Source organism: Oncorhynchus nerka, linkage group LG18 (genome assembly GCF_034236695.1).
Source record: "Oncorhynchus nerka isolate Pitt River linkage group LG18, Oner_Uvic_2.0, whole genome shotgun sequence".
NCBI classification, from domain to species: Eukaryota; Metazoa; Chordata; class Actinopteri; order Salmoniformes; family Salmonidae; genus Oncorhynchus; species Oncorhynchus nerka.
Window position 1 is genome coordinate 79110056 of NC_088413.1, and position 17326 is coordinate 79127381.

The window sequence follows — 17326 nt, forward strand, 5'->3', positions numbered from 1 at the left end:
GTGGAGGCTGTTATAGCAGCAATGTTCCAACATCTAGTGGAAAGCCTTCCCAGGAGAGTGGAGGCTGTTATAGCAGCAATGTTCCAACATATAGTGGAAAGGCTTCCCAGGAGAGTGGAGGCTGTTATAGCAGCAATGTTCCTACATCTAGTGGAAAGCCTTCCCAGGAGAGTGGAGGCTGTTATAGCAGCAATGTTCCAACATATAGTGGAAAGCCTTCCCAGGAGAGTGGAGGCTGTTATAGCAGCAAAGGGAGGGACCAACTCCATATTAATGATGAGACTCCATATTAATGATGAGACTCCATGTTAATGATGAGACTCCATATTAATGATGAGACTCCATGTTAATGATGAGACTCCATGTTAATGATGAGACTCCATGTTAATGATGAGACTCCATGTTAATGATGAGACTCCATGTTAATGATGAGACTCCATGTTAATGATGAGACTCCATGTTAATGATGAGACTCCATGTTAATGATGAGACTCCATGTTAATGATGAGACTCCATGTTAATGATGAGACTCCATGTTAATGATGAGACTCCATATTAATGAATTTAGAATGAGATGTTCGACAAACAGGTGTCCACATACACTACATGACCAATATATATATAAAACACACACACACACACACACACACACACACAGCTGGTCAAAAGTTTGGGGTCACTTAGAAATGTCCTTGTTTTTAAAAGAAAAACACATTTTTTCATCATTTAAAATAACATCAAATTGATCAGAAATACAGTGTAGACATTGTTAATATTGTAAATGACTCTTGTAGCTGGAAACGGCTGATTTTTAATGGATTATCTACATAGGTGAACAGAGGTCCATTATCAGCAACCATCACTCCTGTGTTCCAATGGATTATCTACATAGGTGAACAGAGGCCCATTATCAGCAACCATCACTCCTGTGTTCCTATGGATTATCTACATAGGCGAACAGAGGTCCATTATCAGCAACCATCACTCCTGTGTTCCTATGGAATATCTACATAGGTGTACAGAGGCCCATTATCAGCAACCATCACTCCTGTGTTCCTATGGAATATCTACATAGGTGTACAGAGGCCCATTATCAGTAACCATCACTCCTGTGTTCCTATGGATTATCTACATAGGCGAACAGAGGTCCATTATCAGCAACCATCACTCCTGTGTTCCTATGGAATATCTACATAGGTGAACAGAGGCCCATTATCAGCAACCATCACTCCTGTGTTCCAATGGAATATCTACATAGGTGAACAGAGGCCCATTATCAGCAACCATCACTCATGTGTTCCAATGGAATATCTACATAGGTGAACAGAGGCCCATTATCAGCAACCATCACTCCTGTGTTCCAATGGAATATCTACATAGGTGAACAGAGGTCCATTATCAGCAACCATCACTCCTGTGTTCCAATGGAATATCTACATAGGTGAACAGAGGCCCATTATCAGCAACCATCACTCCTGTGTTCCTATGGAATATCTACATAGGTGAACAGAGGCCCATTATCAGCAACCATCACTCCTGTGTTCCTATGGAATATCTACATAGGTGAACAGAGGCCCATTATCAGCAACCATCACTCCTGTGTTCCTATGGCACGTTGTGTTAGCTAATCCAAGTTGATAATTTTAAAAGGCTAATTGATCATTAGAAAACCCTTTTGCAATTATATTAGCACAGCTGAAAACTGTTGTTCTGATTAAAGAAGCAATAAAACTGACCTTCTTTAGACTAGTTGAGTATCTGGAGCATCAGCATTTGTGGGTTCAATACAGGCTCAAAATGGCCAGAAACAAAGACCTTTCCTCTGAAACTTGTCAGTCTATTCATCTGTCACCACCAAACCCCAATACTACCGTGTCTGTCACCACCAAACCCCAATACCACCAACCCCAATACCACCAAACCCCAATACCACCGTGTCTGTCACCACCAAACCCCAACACCACCGTGTCTGTCACCACCAAACCCCAATACCACCAAACCCCAATACCACCAAACCCCAATACCACCGTGTCTGTCACCACCAAACCCCAATACCACCAAACCCCAATACCACAGTGTCTGTCACCACCAAACCCCAATACCACCAAACCCCAATACCACGTGTCTGTCGCCACCAAACCCCAACACCACCGTGTCTGTCACCACCAAACCCCAACACCACCGTGTCTGTCGCCACCAAACCCCAATACCACCAAACCCCAATATCACCAAACCCCAATACCACCGTGTCTGTCACCACCAAACCCCAATACCACCAGCCACCGTGTCTGTCACCACCAAACCCCAATACCACCAAACCCCAATACCACCATGTCTGTCACCACCAAACCCCAATACCACCAGCCACCGTGTCTGTCGCCACCAAACCCCAATACCACCAAACCCCAATATCACCAAACCCCAACACCACCATGTCTGTCACCACCAAACCCCAACACCACCGTGTCTGTCGCCACCAAACCCCAATACCACCAAACCCCAATATCACCAAACCCCAATACCACGTGTCTGTCACCACCAAATCCCAATACCACCGTGTCTGTCACCACCAAACCCCAACACAGCCGTGTCTGTCACCACCAAACCCCAATACCACGTGTCTGTCACCACCAAACCCCAATACCACCGTGTCTGTCACCACCAAACCCCAATACCACCAAACCCCAATAACACCAAACCCCAATATCACCAAACCCCAATACCACCGTGTCTGTCACCACCAAACCCCAATACCACCGTGTCTGTCACCACCAAACCCCAACACCAGTGTCTGTCACCACCAAACCCCAATACCACCGTGTCTGTCACCACCAAACCCCAACACCACCGTGTCTGTCACCACCAAATCCCAACACCACCGTGTCTGTCACCACCAAATCCCAATACCACCGTGTCTGTCACCACCAAACCCCAACACCACCGTGTCTGTCACCACCAAACCCCAACACCACAGTGTCTGTCACCACCAAACCCCAATACCACCGTGTCTGTCACCACCAAACCCCAATACCACCAAACCCCAACACCACCGTGTCTGTCACCACCAAACCCCAATACCACCAGCCACCGTGTCTGTCACCATCAAACCCCAATACCACCAGCCACCGTGTCTGTCACCACCAAACCCCAATACCACCAAACCCCAATACCACCGTGTCTGTCACCACCAAACCCCAATACCACCGTGTCTGTCACCACCAAACCCCAATACCACCAAACCCCAATATCACCAAACCTCAATACCACGTGTCTGTCACCACCAAACCCCAACACCACCGTGTCTGTCACCACCAAACCCCAATACCACCAGCCACCGTGTCTGTCACCACCAAACCCCAATACCACCAGCCACCGTGTCTGTCACCACCAAACCCCAATACCACCAAACCCCAATACCACCGTGTCTGTCACCACCAAACCCCAATACCACCGTGTCTGTCACCACCAAACCCCAATACCACCAAACCCCAATATCACCAAACCTCAATACCACGTGTCTGTCACCACCAAACCCCAACACAGCCGTGTCTGTCACCACCAAACCCCAATACCACCAAACCCCAATATCACCAAACCCCAATACCACCAAACCCCAATACCACCAAACCCCAATACCACCAAATCCCAACACCACCGTGTCTGTCACCACCAAACCCCAATACCACCAGCCACCGTGTATGTCACCACCAAACCCCAATACCACCAGCCACCGTGTCTGTCACCACCAAACCCCAATACCACCAAACCCCAATACCACCAAACCCCAACACCACCGTGTCTGTCACCACCAAACCCCAATACCACAGTGTCTGTCACCACCAAACCCCAATACCACCGTGTCTGTCACCACCAAACCCCAATACCACAGTGTCTGTCACCACCAAACCCCAATACCACCGTGTCTGTCACCACCAAACCCCAATACCACCAAACCCCAATACCACCGTGTCTGTCACCACCAAACCCCAATACCACCAGCCACCGTGTCTGTCACCACCAAACCCCAACACCACCGTGTCTGTCACCACCAAACCCCAACACCACCGTGTCTGTCACCACCAAACCCCAATACCACCGTGTCTGTCACCACCAAACCCCAACACCACCGTGTCTGTCACCACCAAACCCCAACACCACCGTGTCTGTCACCACCAAACCCCAACACCACCGTGTCTGTCACCACCAAACCCCAACACCACCGTGTCTGTCACCACCAAATCCCAACACCACCGTGTCTGTCACCACCAAACCCCAATACCACCAAACCCCAATACCACCGTGTCTGTCACCACCAAACCCCAATACCACCAGCCACCGTGTCTGTCACCACCAAACCCCAATACCACCAAACCCCAATACCACCGTGTCTGTCACCACCAAACCCCAATACCACTAAACCCCAATACCACCGTGTCTGTCACCACCAAACCCCAATAACACCAGCAACCGTGTCTGTCACCACCAAACCCCAATACCACCAAACCCCAATACCACAGTGTCTGTCATCACCAAACCCCAATACCACCAGCCACCGTGTCTGTCACCACCAAACCCCAATACCACCAAACCCCAATACCACCGTGTCTGTCACCACCAAACCCCAACACCACAGTGTCTGTCATCACCAAACCCCAATACCACCAGCCACCGTGTCTGTCACCACCAAACCCCAATACCACCAAACCCCAATACCACGTGTCTGTCACCACCAAACCCCAATATCACCAAACCCCAATACCACCAAACCCCAATACCACCGTGTCTGTCACCACCAAACCCCAATACCACAGTGTCTGTCACCACCAAACACCAATAACACAGTGTCTGTCACCACCAAACCCCAATACCACCATGTCTGTCACCACCAAACCCCAATACCACCGTGTCTGTCACCACCAAACCCCAACACCACCGTGTCTGTCACCACCAAACCCCAATACCACCGTGTCTGTCACCACCAAACCCCAATACCACCAAACCCCAATACCACCAAACCCCAATACCACCAAACCCCAATACCACCGTGTCTGTCACCACCAAACCCCAACACCACCGTGTCTGTCACCACCAAACCCCAATACCACCGTGTCTGTCACCACCAAACCCCAATACCACCAAACCCCAATACCACCAAACCCCAATACCACCGTGTCTGTCACCACCAAACCCCAATATCACCAAACCCCAATACCACCAAACCCCAATACCACCGTGTCTGTCACCACCAAACCCCAATACCACCGTGTCTGTCACCACCAAACACCAATAACACAGTGTCTGTCACCACCAAACCCCAATACCACCAAACCCCAATACCACCATGTCTGTCACCACCAAACCCCAATACCACCAAACCCCAATATCACCAAACCCCAATACCACCAGCCACCGTGTCTGTCGCCACCAAACCCCAATACCACCGTGTCTGTCACCACCAAACCCCAATACCACCAAACCCCAATACCACAGTGTCTGTCACCACCAAACCCCAATACCACCGTGTCTGTCACCACCAAACCCCAATACCACCGTGTCTGTCACCACCAAACCCCAACACCACCGTGTCTGTCACCACCAAACCCCAATACCACCGTGTCTGTCACCACCAAACCCCAATACCACAGTGTCTGTCACCACCAAACCCCAACACCACCGTGTCTGTCACCACCAAACCCCAATACCACCAAACCCCAACACCACCGTGTCTGTCACCACCAAACCCCAATACCACCAAACCCCAATACCACCAAACCCCAACACCACCGTGTCTGTCACCACCAAAACCCAATACCCCCGTGTCTGTCACCACCAAACCCCAATACCACAGTGTCTGTCACCACCAAACCCCAATACCAAGTGTCTGTCACCACCAAACCAACCAAACCCCAACACCACCGTGTCTGTCACCACCAAACCCCAACACCACCGTGTCTGTCACCACCAAACCCCAACACCACGTGACTGTCACCACCAAACCCCAATACCACCGTGTCTGTCACCACCAAACCCCAATACCACGTGACTGTCACCACCAAACCCCAATACCACCGTGTCTGTCACCACCAAACCCCAATACCACCGTGTCTGTCACCACCAAACCCCAATACCCCCGTGTCTGTCACCACCAAACCCCAATAACACCAAACCCCAATACCACCAAACCCCAACACCACCGTGTCTGTCACCACCAATCCCCAACACCACCGTGTCTGTCACCACCAAACCCCAACACCACCGTGTCAGTTTTCACACTACAACTGCAGGGCAGATAAGCCAGTCAGCTGACTACAGCTGTTCAGTTCAAATGGTCTTTCACAGGTCTTGTTTTTTCCATTTATGTTTTGAGGTTGGACTTGAGCGCTCGTAGCTCATTAGCATTTAGGGCCCTCCGATTGTTATCACCTCGTTAGTCAGTATGTGTTACAGCTGTGCTAGTTGCCATCTCGTTAGTGGGATGGTGTTTCACCTGTGCTGGCCCAGGTGCTATTAAAGAGCAGCTGGCCCAGTGCTCCAGGGGTCTTGATATCTGAGGAAGGTCAACACCTTTAGTTGTCTCTCGCTATGTTCATTTCTAGAAAAACAATCCTTTATCTGATCTTCCCCGTTTCTGTTTTGCTCCACCTTTTTGGTTTATTTCCTGTCTTTAAGTTTGGTGTTTTGGTTTTTCTTTTTTTTACTTCTTCTTGGGCAGATTTAGTGGGAGCTCAGGGTGGGTGTCTTTTAGGTCCCAGTTGTTGCTAGTCAACTTTCAGTGGACACCCCCCATGAGTGTCTTTCAGAGCCCCTCCTAAAAAAAAAAAAAACCACCGGTTTCATTTTGGTTGTTGGTCAGTGACTCTTTGTTACTTTCTTTGTTACTTCCCTCTTCTGTTTGAGTGACATTATTTGGTTTTGTTGCCGGGGTAACTGCAAACGGTTGCTATGTGGTCAAACAAACTGTTTGGTAAGCAGTCTGCTGTGTTATGTCGGCTACTGTGTAAGATCACCGCCGTTTTATAAACTGTTCATAAAAGGTGTTCATTAATTAACCTGTTTCACTGTTCTCACCTGAGGCGTAAAGATCTTGTTGTTGAACAGGAAGTGATGTCGGAACACCTTGATGATGAGGTCGAGCTCCCGCAGGTACTGGCGCTCCTCTGCAATCTCCAGGCGCACCAGGTCGTCGTAGGTCAGCTCCCCCGACGACGAAGGCTCCTCCGTACACTGAGACACCAGACCGATGTCCTCGTCCTGGTCAAACATGTCCATTAGGACCTGAGACAGAGACATCTTTGGTCAAAATACGTCCATAAACATCTGGTACGGACACACAGAGAGACAGGTTACCAAGTCAACCAGCTTACAGTGCCTTCAGAAAGTATTCAGACTTAATCAACATTTTGTTGTGTTACAGCCTCAATTTAAAATAGATTAAATAAATTACTCATCACATAATACCCCATAATGACAAAGCAAATACATGTTTTTAGAAATTGTAGCAGATTTATTGGATATGAAACACAGAAATATCTGTATTCCCATAAGAATTCACACCCGAGTCAATACATGTCAGAGTCCTTCTTTGACAGTGATTACAGCTAATGACTCTTTCTGAGTAAGGTCTCCAAGAGATTCGCACACCCTGGATTGTGTACAACATTTCAAGCTCAAGTTGGTTGTTGATCATTGCTAGACAGCCATTTTCAGGTTTTGCCATAGATTTTCAAGCTGATTTAAGTCTGTAACTTGGCCACTCAGGAACATTCAATGTCTTCTTGGTAAGCAACTCCAGTGTAGATTTGGCCTTGTGTTTTAGCTCATTGTCCTGCTGAAAGGTGAACTAATTTCCCCAATATCTGTTGGAAAACAGACTGAACCAGGTTTTCCTCTGGGACTTTGCCTGTGCTTATAGCTCTATTCCTTTGATTTTTATCCTAAAAAAAACTCCCTAGTCCTTGCCGATGACAAGCATACCCATAACATGATACAGCCAGCACCATGCTTGCAAATATGAAGTGGTACTGCGTTGAAGTTGCATAACGCTGATGACAAGCATACCCATAACATGATACAGCCAGCACCATGCTTGCAAATATTTAGTGGTACTGTGTTGAAGTTGCATAACGCATTGTATTTAGGACATCAAGATAATTTCTTTGCCTTTTTTTTTTGCAATTTTACTTTAGGTCCCTGTTGCAAACAGGATGCATGTTTTCTTTTCACTCTGTCATTTAGGTTAGAAGTGTGGAGTAACTTCTATGTTGTTGAGTCATTTCAACTCTTAACTGCTTTAAAAAGTCAACAATGGCCTCATGGTGAAATCGCTGAAGGGTTTTCCTCAACCCTCTGGCGACGGGGTTAGAAAGGACGCCTGTATCTTTGTAGTGACTGGGTGTAATTAATAACGTCAGCATGCTCAAAGGGATATTCAATGTTTGCTTCTTTTATTATTATTTTTTACTCTTCAACCAATAGGTGAGCTTCTTTGCGAGGCATTGGAAAACCTGCCTGGTCTTTGTGGTTGAATCTGTGTTTGAAATGCACTACTTCGACTGAGGGACTTTACAGATACTAGTATGTGTGGGGGTACAGAGATGAGGTAATCACTCAAAACTCACTATTATTGCACACAGAGTGAGTCCATGAAACGTATTATGTGACTTGTTAAGCACATTTTTACTCCTGAACTTATTTAGACTTGACTTAATAACAAAAGGGTTGAATACTTATTGACTCAAGACATTTCAGTTTTAATTCATTTGTAAACATTTCTAAAAACACATTTCCACTTTTACATTATTGGGGTATTATGTGTAGACCAGTGAAACAAAATCTCAATTTCATCCATTTTAAATTCAAGCTGTAACACAACAACATTTGGAAAAAGTCAAGGGGTGTGAATACCTTCTGAAGGCACTGTAGGGGTGTGAATGAAGGCACTGTAGGGGTGTGAATACCTTCTGAAGGCACTGTAGGGGTGTGAATGAAGGCACTGTAGGGGTGTGAATACCTTCTGAAGGCACTGTAGGGGTCTGAATACCTTCTGAAGGCACTGTAGGGGTGTGAATGAAGGCACTGTAGGGGTGTGAATACCTTCTGAAGGCACTGTAGGGGTCTGAATACCTTCTGAAGGCACTGTAGGGGTGTGAATGAAGGCACTGTAGGGGTGTGAATACCTTCTGAAGACACTGTAGGGGTCTGAATACCTTCTGAAGGCACTGTAGGGGTGTGAATGAAGGCACTGTAGGGGTGTGAATACCTTCTGAAGGCACTGTAGGGGTCTGAATACCTTCTGAAGGCACTGTAGGGGTGTGAATACCTTCTGAAGGCACTGTAGGGGTGTGAATACATTCTGAAGGCACTGTAGGGGTGTGAATACCTTCTGAAGGCACTGTAGGGGTGTGAATACCTTCTGAAGGCACTGTAGCGGTCTGAAGGCACTGTAGGGGTCTGAATACCTTCTGAAGGCACTGTAGGGGTCTGAATACCTTCTGAAGGCACTGTAGAGGTCTGAATACCTTCTGAAGGCACTGTAGGGGTGTGAATGAAGGCACTGTAGGGGTGTGAATGAAGGCACTGTAGGGGTGTGAATACCTTCTGAAGGCACTGTAGGGGTGTGAATGAAGGCACTGTAGGGGTGTGAATACCTTCTGAAGGCACTGTAGGGGTCTGAATATCTTCTGAAGGCACTGTAGGGGTCTGAATACCTTCTGAAGGCACTGTAGGGGTGTGAATAGGGGTGTGAATACCTTCTGAAGGCACTGTAGGGGTGTGAATACCTTCTGAAGGCACTGTAGGGGTGTGAATACCTTCTGAAGGCACTGTAGGGGTGTGAATACCTTCTGAAGGCACTGTAGGGGTCTGAATACCTTCTGAAGGCACTGTAGGGGTGTGAATGAAGGCACTGTAGGGGTGTGAATACCTTCTGAAGGCACTGTAGGGGTGTGAATGAAGGCACTGTAGGGGTGTGAATACCTTCTGAAGGCACTGTAGGGGACTGAATACCTTCTGAAGGCACTGTAGGGGTCTGAATACCTTCTGAAGGCACTGTAGGGGTGTGAATATCTTCAAAATATTTACCTACTTTGGAGTGGATTGGCATTGAGGGTTGATTCAGAGGCAGACAATGATACAAAGAGACAGACAGACAAAGAGACAGACAGACAGACAGACAGACAGACGGACAGACAGACGGACACAGAGAGACAGACGGACACAGAGAGACAGACGGACACAGAGAGACAGACGGACACAGAGAGACAGACGGACACAGAGAGACAGACGGTTTCCTACCTTGTCTGCACACATGGACACCTTGATGTCTTGCTGGCTGATCTCATAGTGTCTGATGTTACCAACGTAGTTTCCTGCTAGCTTCAGGATGTCAGCTGATATGTACTCTAGAACCGCCACGATGTAGAGGCAGACGTGGTAGTCTATCTTATAACCCAGCACCTCCTGTTGACAGGACAAACAGCAGGGGGTTTAGAGGTAGTGGGGAGAGGAGAGAGGGGGTTTAGAGGTAGGGGGAGAGGCAGAAGGTATAAGAAATACAGTTGCAAAATCACAGAAAATGTCCCCAAATTCTTAGGCTTTCTAGAAATCCTGGTTGGAGGATTCTAGAAATCCTGGTTGGGGGATTCTAGAAATCCTGGTTGGGGGATTCTAGAAATCCTGGTTGGAGGATTCTAGAAATCCTGGTTGGGGGATTCTAGAAATCCTGGTTGGAGGATTCTAGAAATCCTGGTTTGAGGATTCCCGGAATCAGGAGGGAATAAACGAGGACAGAACCCTCCTACCAGGATGTATTAAATGAGGGCCTGAATAAGGACAGGTGATCATTTCATCAGTGCATTGCAGGAGGAAGGTAAATAATCCTGGTGGGACTAAGACCTGTACCTTGAGTAGAGGGTGTATCTTATCCACAGGGAGCAGTAGGGGATTCCTCCTCTTCCTCTTCTCGATGGCCGACTGGGCATCAGCTATGGCCCATTTATCTATGGGGTGGGGGAAAGTCTTCTGTACCCGCTCCTGATTGGACAGAGGGAGAGGAAGCAGAAATACTTGTTTAATTATTATTATCCATATTGACAGACACTGGCTGAAACATGTTAAAGGACCCATGAGCACCAACATGTTAAAGGACCCATGAGCACCAACATGTTAAAGGACCCATGAGCAGCAACATGTTAAAGGACCCATGAGCACCAACATGTTAAAGGACCCATGAGCAGCAACATGTTAAAGGACCCATGAGCAGCAACATGTTAAAGGACCCATGAGCACCAACATGTTAAAGGACCCATGAGCACCAACATGTTAAAGGACCCATGAGCAGCAACATGTTAAAGGACCCATGAGCAGCAACATGTTAAAGGACCCATGAGCAGCAACATGTTAAAGGACCCATGAGCAGCAACATGTTAAAGGACCCATGAGCAGCAACATGTTAAAGGACCCATGAGCAGCAACATGTTAAAGGACCCATGAGCAGCAACATGTTAAAGGACCCATGAGCAGCAACATGTTAAAGGACCCATGAGCACCAACATGTTAAAGGACCCATGAGCACCAACATGTTAAAAGACCCATGAGCACCAATATGTTAAAAGACCCATGAGCACCAACATGTTAAAGGACCCATGAGCACCAACATGTTAAAGGACCCATGAGCACCAACATGTTAAAAGACCCATGAGCAGCAACATGTTAAAGGACCCATGAGCACCAACATGTTAAAGGACCCATGAGCACCAACATGTTAAAGGACCCATGAGCAGCAACATGTTAAAGGACCCATGAGCAGCAACATGTTAAAGGACCCCATGAGCAGCAACATGTTAAAGGACCCATGAGCACCAACATGTTAAAGGACCCATGAGCAGCAACATGTTAAAGGACCCATGAGCAGCAACATGTTAAAGGACCCATGAGCAGCAACATGTTAAAGGACCCATGAGCACCAACATGTTAAAGGACCCATGAGCAGCAACATGTTAAAGGACCCATGAGCACCAACATGTTAAAGGACCCATGAGCAGCAACATGTTAAAGGACCCATGAGCAGCAACATGTTAAAGGACCCATGAGCACCAACATGTTAAAGGACCCATGAGCAGCAACATGTTAAAGGACCCATGAGCACCAACATGTTAAAGGACCCATGAGCAGCAACATGTTAAAGGACCCATGAGCAGCAACATGTTAAAGGACCCATGAGCACCAACATGTTAAAGGACCCATGAGCAGCAACATGTTAAAGGACCCATGAGCACCAACATGTTAAAGGACCCATGAGCAGCAACATGTTAAAGGACCCATGAGCACCAACATGTTAAAGGACCCATGAGCAGCAACATGTTAAAGGACCCATGAGCACCAACATGTTAAAAGACCCATGAGCACCAATATGTTAAAAGACCCATGAGCACCAACATGTTAAAGGACCCATGAGCAGCAACATGTTAAAGGACCCATGAGCACCAACATGTGAAGTTAACAGGAGCACCAACATGTTAAAGGACCCATGAGCACCAACATGTGAAGTTAACAGGAGCACCAACATGTGAAGTTAACAGGAGCACCAACATGTTAAAGGACCCATGAGCACCAACATGTGAAGTTAACAGGAGCACCAACATGTGAAGTTAACAGGAGCACCAACATGTGAAGTTAACAGGAGCACCAACATGTTAAAGGACCCATGAGCACCAACATGTGAAGTTAACAGGAGCACCAACATGTGAAGTTAACAGGAGCACCAACATGTTAAAGGACCCATGAGCACCAACATGTGAAGTTAACAGGAGCACCAACATGTGAAGTTAACAGGAGCACCAACATGTGAAGTTAACAGGAGCACCAACATGTGAAGTTAACAGGAGCACCAACATGTTAAAGGACCCATGAGCACCAACATGTGAAGTTAACAGGAGCACCAACATGTTAAAGGACCCACGAGCACCAACATGTAAAGTTAACAGGATCACCAACATGTGAAATTAACAGGAGCACCAACATGTGAAGTTAACAGGAGCACCAACATGTGAAGTTAACAGGAGCACCAACATGTTAAAGGACCCATGAGCACCAACATGTAAAGTTAACAGGATCACCAACATGTGAAATTAACAGGAGCACCAACATGTGAAGTTAACAGGAGCACCAACATGTTAAAGGACCCATGAGCACCAACATGTGAAGTTAACAGGAGCACCAACATGTGAAGTTAATAGGAGCACCAACATGTGAAATTAATAGGAGCACCAACATGTGAAGTTAACAGGAGCACCAACATGTGAAGTTAACAGGATCACCAACATGTTAAAGGACCCAGGAGCACCAACATGTTAAAGGACCCATGAGCACCAACATGTAAAGTTAACAGGATCACCAACATGTGAAGTTAACAGGATCACCAACATGTGAAATTAACAGGAGCACCAACATGTGAAGTTAATAGGAGCACCAACATGTGAAGTTAACAGGAGCACCAACATGTGACGTTAATAGGAGCACCAACATGTGAAGTTAACAGGAGCACCAACATGTGAAATTAATAGGAGCACCAACATGTGAAGTTAACAGGAGCACCAACATGTGAAATTAACAGGAGCACCAACATGTGAAGTTAACAGGAGCACCAACATGTGAAGTTAACAGGATCACCAACATGTGAAGTTAACAGGAGCAACCAACATGTTAAAGGACCCATGAGCACCAACATGTTAAAGACCCATGAGCACCAACATGTGAAGTTAACAGGATCACCAACATGTGAAGTTAACAGGAGCACCAACATCTGAAGTTAACAGGAGCACCAACATGTTAAAGGACCCATTAGCACCAACATGTAAAGTTAACAGGAGCACCAACATGTGAAGTTAACAGGAGCACCAACATGTGAAGTTAACAGGAGCACCAACATGTTAAAGGACCCATGAGCACCAACATGTGAAGTTAACAGGAGCACCAACATGTTAAAGGACCCATGAGCACCAACATGTGAAGTTAACAGGAGCACCAACATGTGAAGTTAACAGGAGCACCAACATGTGAAGTTAACAGGAGCACCAACATGTGAAGTTAACAGGAGCACCAACATTTTAAAGGACCCATGAGCACCAACATGTGAAGTTAACAGGAGCACCAACATGTTAAAGGACCCACGAGCACCAACATGTAAAGTTAACAGGATCACCAACATGTGAAGTTAACAGGAGCACCAACATGTGAAGTTAACAGGAGCACCAACATGTTAAAGGACCCATGAGCACCAACATGTAAAGTTAACAGGATCACCAACATGTGAAATTAACAGGAGCACCAACATGTGAAATTAACAGGAGCACCAACATGTTAAAGGACCCATGAGCACCAACATGTTAAAGGGCCCATGAGCACCAACATGTGAAGTTAACAGGAGCACCAACATGTGAAATTAATAGGAGCACCAACATGTGAAGTTAACAGGAGCACCAACATGTGAAGTTAACAGGAGCACCAACATGTTAAAGGACCCATGAGCACCAACATGTGAAGTTAACAGGAGCACCAACATGTTGAAAGGACCCATGAGCACCAACATGTTAAAGACCCATGAGCACCAACATGTGAAGTTAACAGGAGCACCAACATGTTAAAGGACCCATGAGCACCAACATGTGAAGTTAACAGGAGCACCATCATGTTAAAGACCCATGGGCACCAACATGTTAAAGGACCCATGAGCACCAACATGTGAAGTTAACAGGAGCACCAACATGTTAAAGGACCCATGAGCACCAACATGTTAAAGACCCATGAGCACCAACATGTGAAGTTAACAGGAGCACCAACATGTGAAGTTAACAGGATCACCAACATGTGAAGTTAACAGGAGCACCAACATGTGAAGTTAACAGGAGCACCAACATGTGAAGTTAACAGGAGCACCAACATGTTAAAGGACCCATGAGCACCAACATGTTAAAGACCCATGAGCACCAACATGTGAAGTTAACAGGAGCACCAACATGTGAAGGTAACAGGATCACCAACATGTGAAGTTAACAGGATCACCAACATGTGAAATTAACAGGAGCACCAACATGTGAAGTTAACAGGAGCACCAACATGTGAAATTAACAGGATCACCAACATGTGAAGTTAACAGGATCACCAACATGTTAAAGGACCCATTAGCACCAACATGTAAAGTTAACAGGAGCACCAACATGTGAAGTTAACAGGAGCACCAACATGTGAAGTTAACAGGAGCACCAACATGTGAAGTTAACAGGAGCACCAACATGTTAAAGACCCATGAGCACCAACATGTTAAAGACCCATGAGCACCAACATGTGAAGTTAACAGGATCACCAACATGTGAAGTTAACAGGATCACCAACATGTGAAGTTAACAGGAGCACCAACATCTGAAGTTAACAGGAGCACCAACATGTGAATTTAACAGGAGCACCAACATGTTAAAGGACCCATTAGCACCAACATGTGAAGTTAACAGGAGCACCAACATGTGAAGTTAACAGGAGCACCAACATGTGAAGTTAACAGGAGCACCAACATGTTAAAGGACCCATGAGCACCAACATGTGAAGTTAACAGGAGCACCAACATGTTAAAGGACCCATGAGCACCAACATGTGAAGTTAACAGGAGCACCAACATGTGAAGTTAACAGGAGCACCAACATGTGAAGTTAACAGGAGCACCAACATGTGAAGTTAACAGGAGCACCAACATGTTAAAGGACCCATGAGCACCAACATGTGAAGTTAACAGGAGCACCAACATGTTAAAGGACCCACGAGCACTAACATGTAAAGTTAACAGGATCATCAACATGTGAAGTTAACAGGAGCACCAACATGTGAAGTTAACAGGAGCACCAACATGTGAAGTTAACAGGAGCACCAACATGTTAAAGGACCCATGAGCACCAACATGTAAAGTTAACAGGATCACCAACATGTGAAATTAACAGGAGCACCAACATGTGAAATTAACAGGAGCACCAACATGTTAAAGGACCCATGAGCACCAACATGTTAAAGGACCCATGAGCACCAACATGTGAAGTTAACAGGAGCACCAACATGTTAAAGGACCCATGAGCACCAACATGTTAAAGACCCATGAGCACCAACATGTGAAGTTAACAGGAGCACCAACATGTAAAGTTAACAGGATCACCAACATGTGAAATTAACAGGAGCACCAACATGTGAAATTAACAGGAGCACCAACATGTTAAAGGACCCATGAGCACCAACATGTTAAAGGACCCATGAGCACCAACATGTGAAGTTAACAGGAGCACCATCATGTGAAGTTAACAGGAGCACCATCATGTTAAAGACCCATGGGCACCAACATGTTAAAGGACCCATGAGCACCAACATGTGAAGTTAACAGGAGCACCAACATGTTAAAGGACCCATGAGCACCAACATGTTAAAGGACCCATGAGCACCAACATGTGAAGTTAACAGGAGCACCAACATGTTAAAGGACCCATGAGCACCAACATGTTAAAGACCCATGAGCACCAACATGTGAAGTTAACAGGAGCACCAACATGTGAAGTTAACAGGATCACCAACATGTGAAGTTAACAGGAGCACCAACATGTGAAGTTAACAGGAGCACCAACATGTTAAAGGACCCATGAGCACCAACATGTGAAGTTAACAGGAGCACCAACATGTGAAGTTAACAGGAGCACCAACATGTGAAATTAACAGGATCACCAACATGTGAAGTTAACAAGATCACCAACATGTGAAATTAACAGGATCACCAACATGTGAAATTAACAGGAGCACCAACATGTTAAAGGACCCATGAGCACCAACATGTTAAAGGACCCCTGAGCACCAACATGTGAAGTTAACAGGAGCACCAACATGTTAAAGGACCCATGAGCACCAACATGTTAAAGACCCATGAGCACCAACATGTGAAGTTAACAGGATCACCAACATGTGAAGTTAACAGGAACACCAACATGTGAAGTTAACAGGATCACCAACATGTGAAATTAACAGGATCACCAACATGTTAAAGGACCCATGAGCACCAACATGTTAAAGGACCCATGAGCACCAACATGTGAAATTAACAGGAGCACCAACATGTTAAAGGACCCATGAGCACCAACATGTTAAAGGACCCATGAGCACCAACATGTGAAGTTAACAGGAGCACCATCATGTGAAGTTAACAGGAGCACCATCATGTTAAAGACCCATGGGCACCAACATGTTAAAGGACCCATGAGCACCAACATGTGAAGTTAACAGGAGCACCAACATGTTAAAGGAC

The 17326-nt window shown here is 46.2% G+C and overlaps 1 protein-coding gene across 1 annotated transcript in view; it reads right to left on the reverse strand.

Annotated features, from left to right (window-relative positions):
• The window catches only part of LOC115120056 (son of sevenless homolog 2-like), a 175971-nt gene that overhangs the window by 89949 nt on the left and 68696 nt on the right, over positions 1-17326 (reverse strand). Inside the window, exons 3-5 of the mRNA XM_065004384.1 lie at positions 10900-11031; positions 10294-10458; positions 7069-7275 (exon numbers count right to left, since the gene is read on the reverse strand). Coding sequence (XP_064860456.1) covers positions 7069-7275; positions 10294-10458; positions 10900-11031 — 504 coding nt within the window. The remainder of the gene's footprint in view (positions 1-7068; positions 7276-10293; positions 10459-10899; positions 11032-17326) is intronic.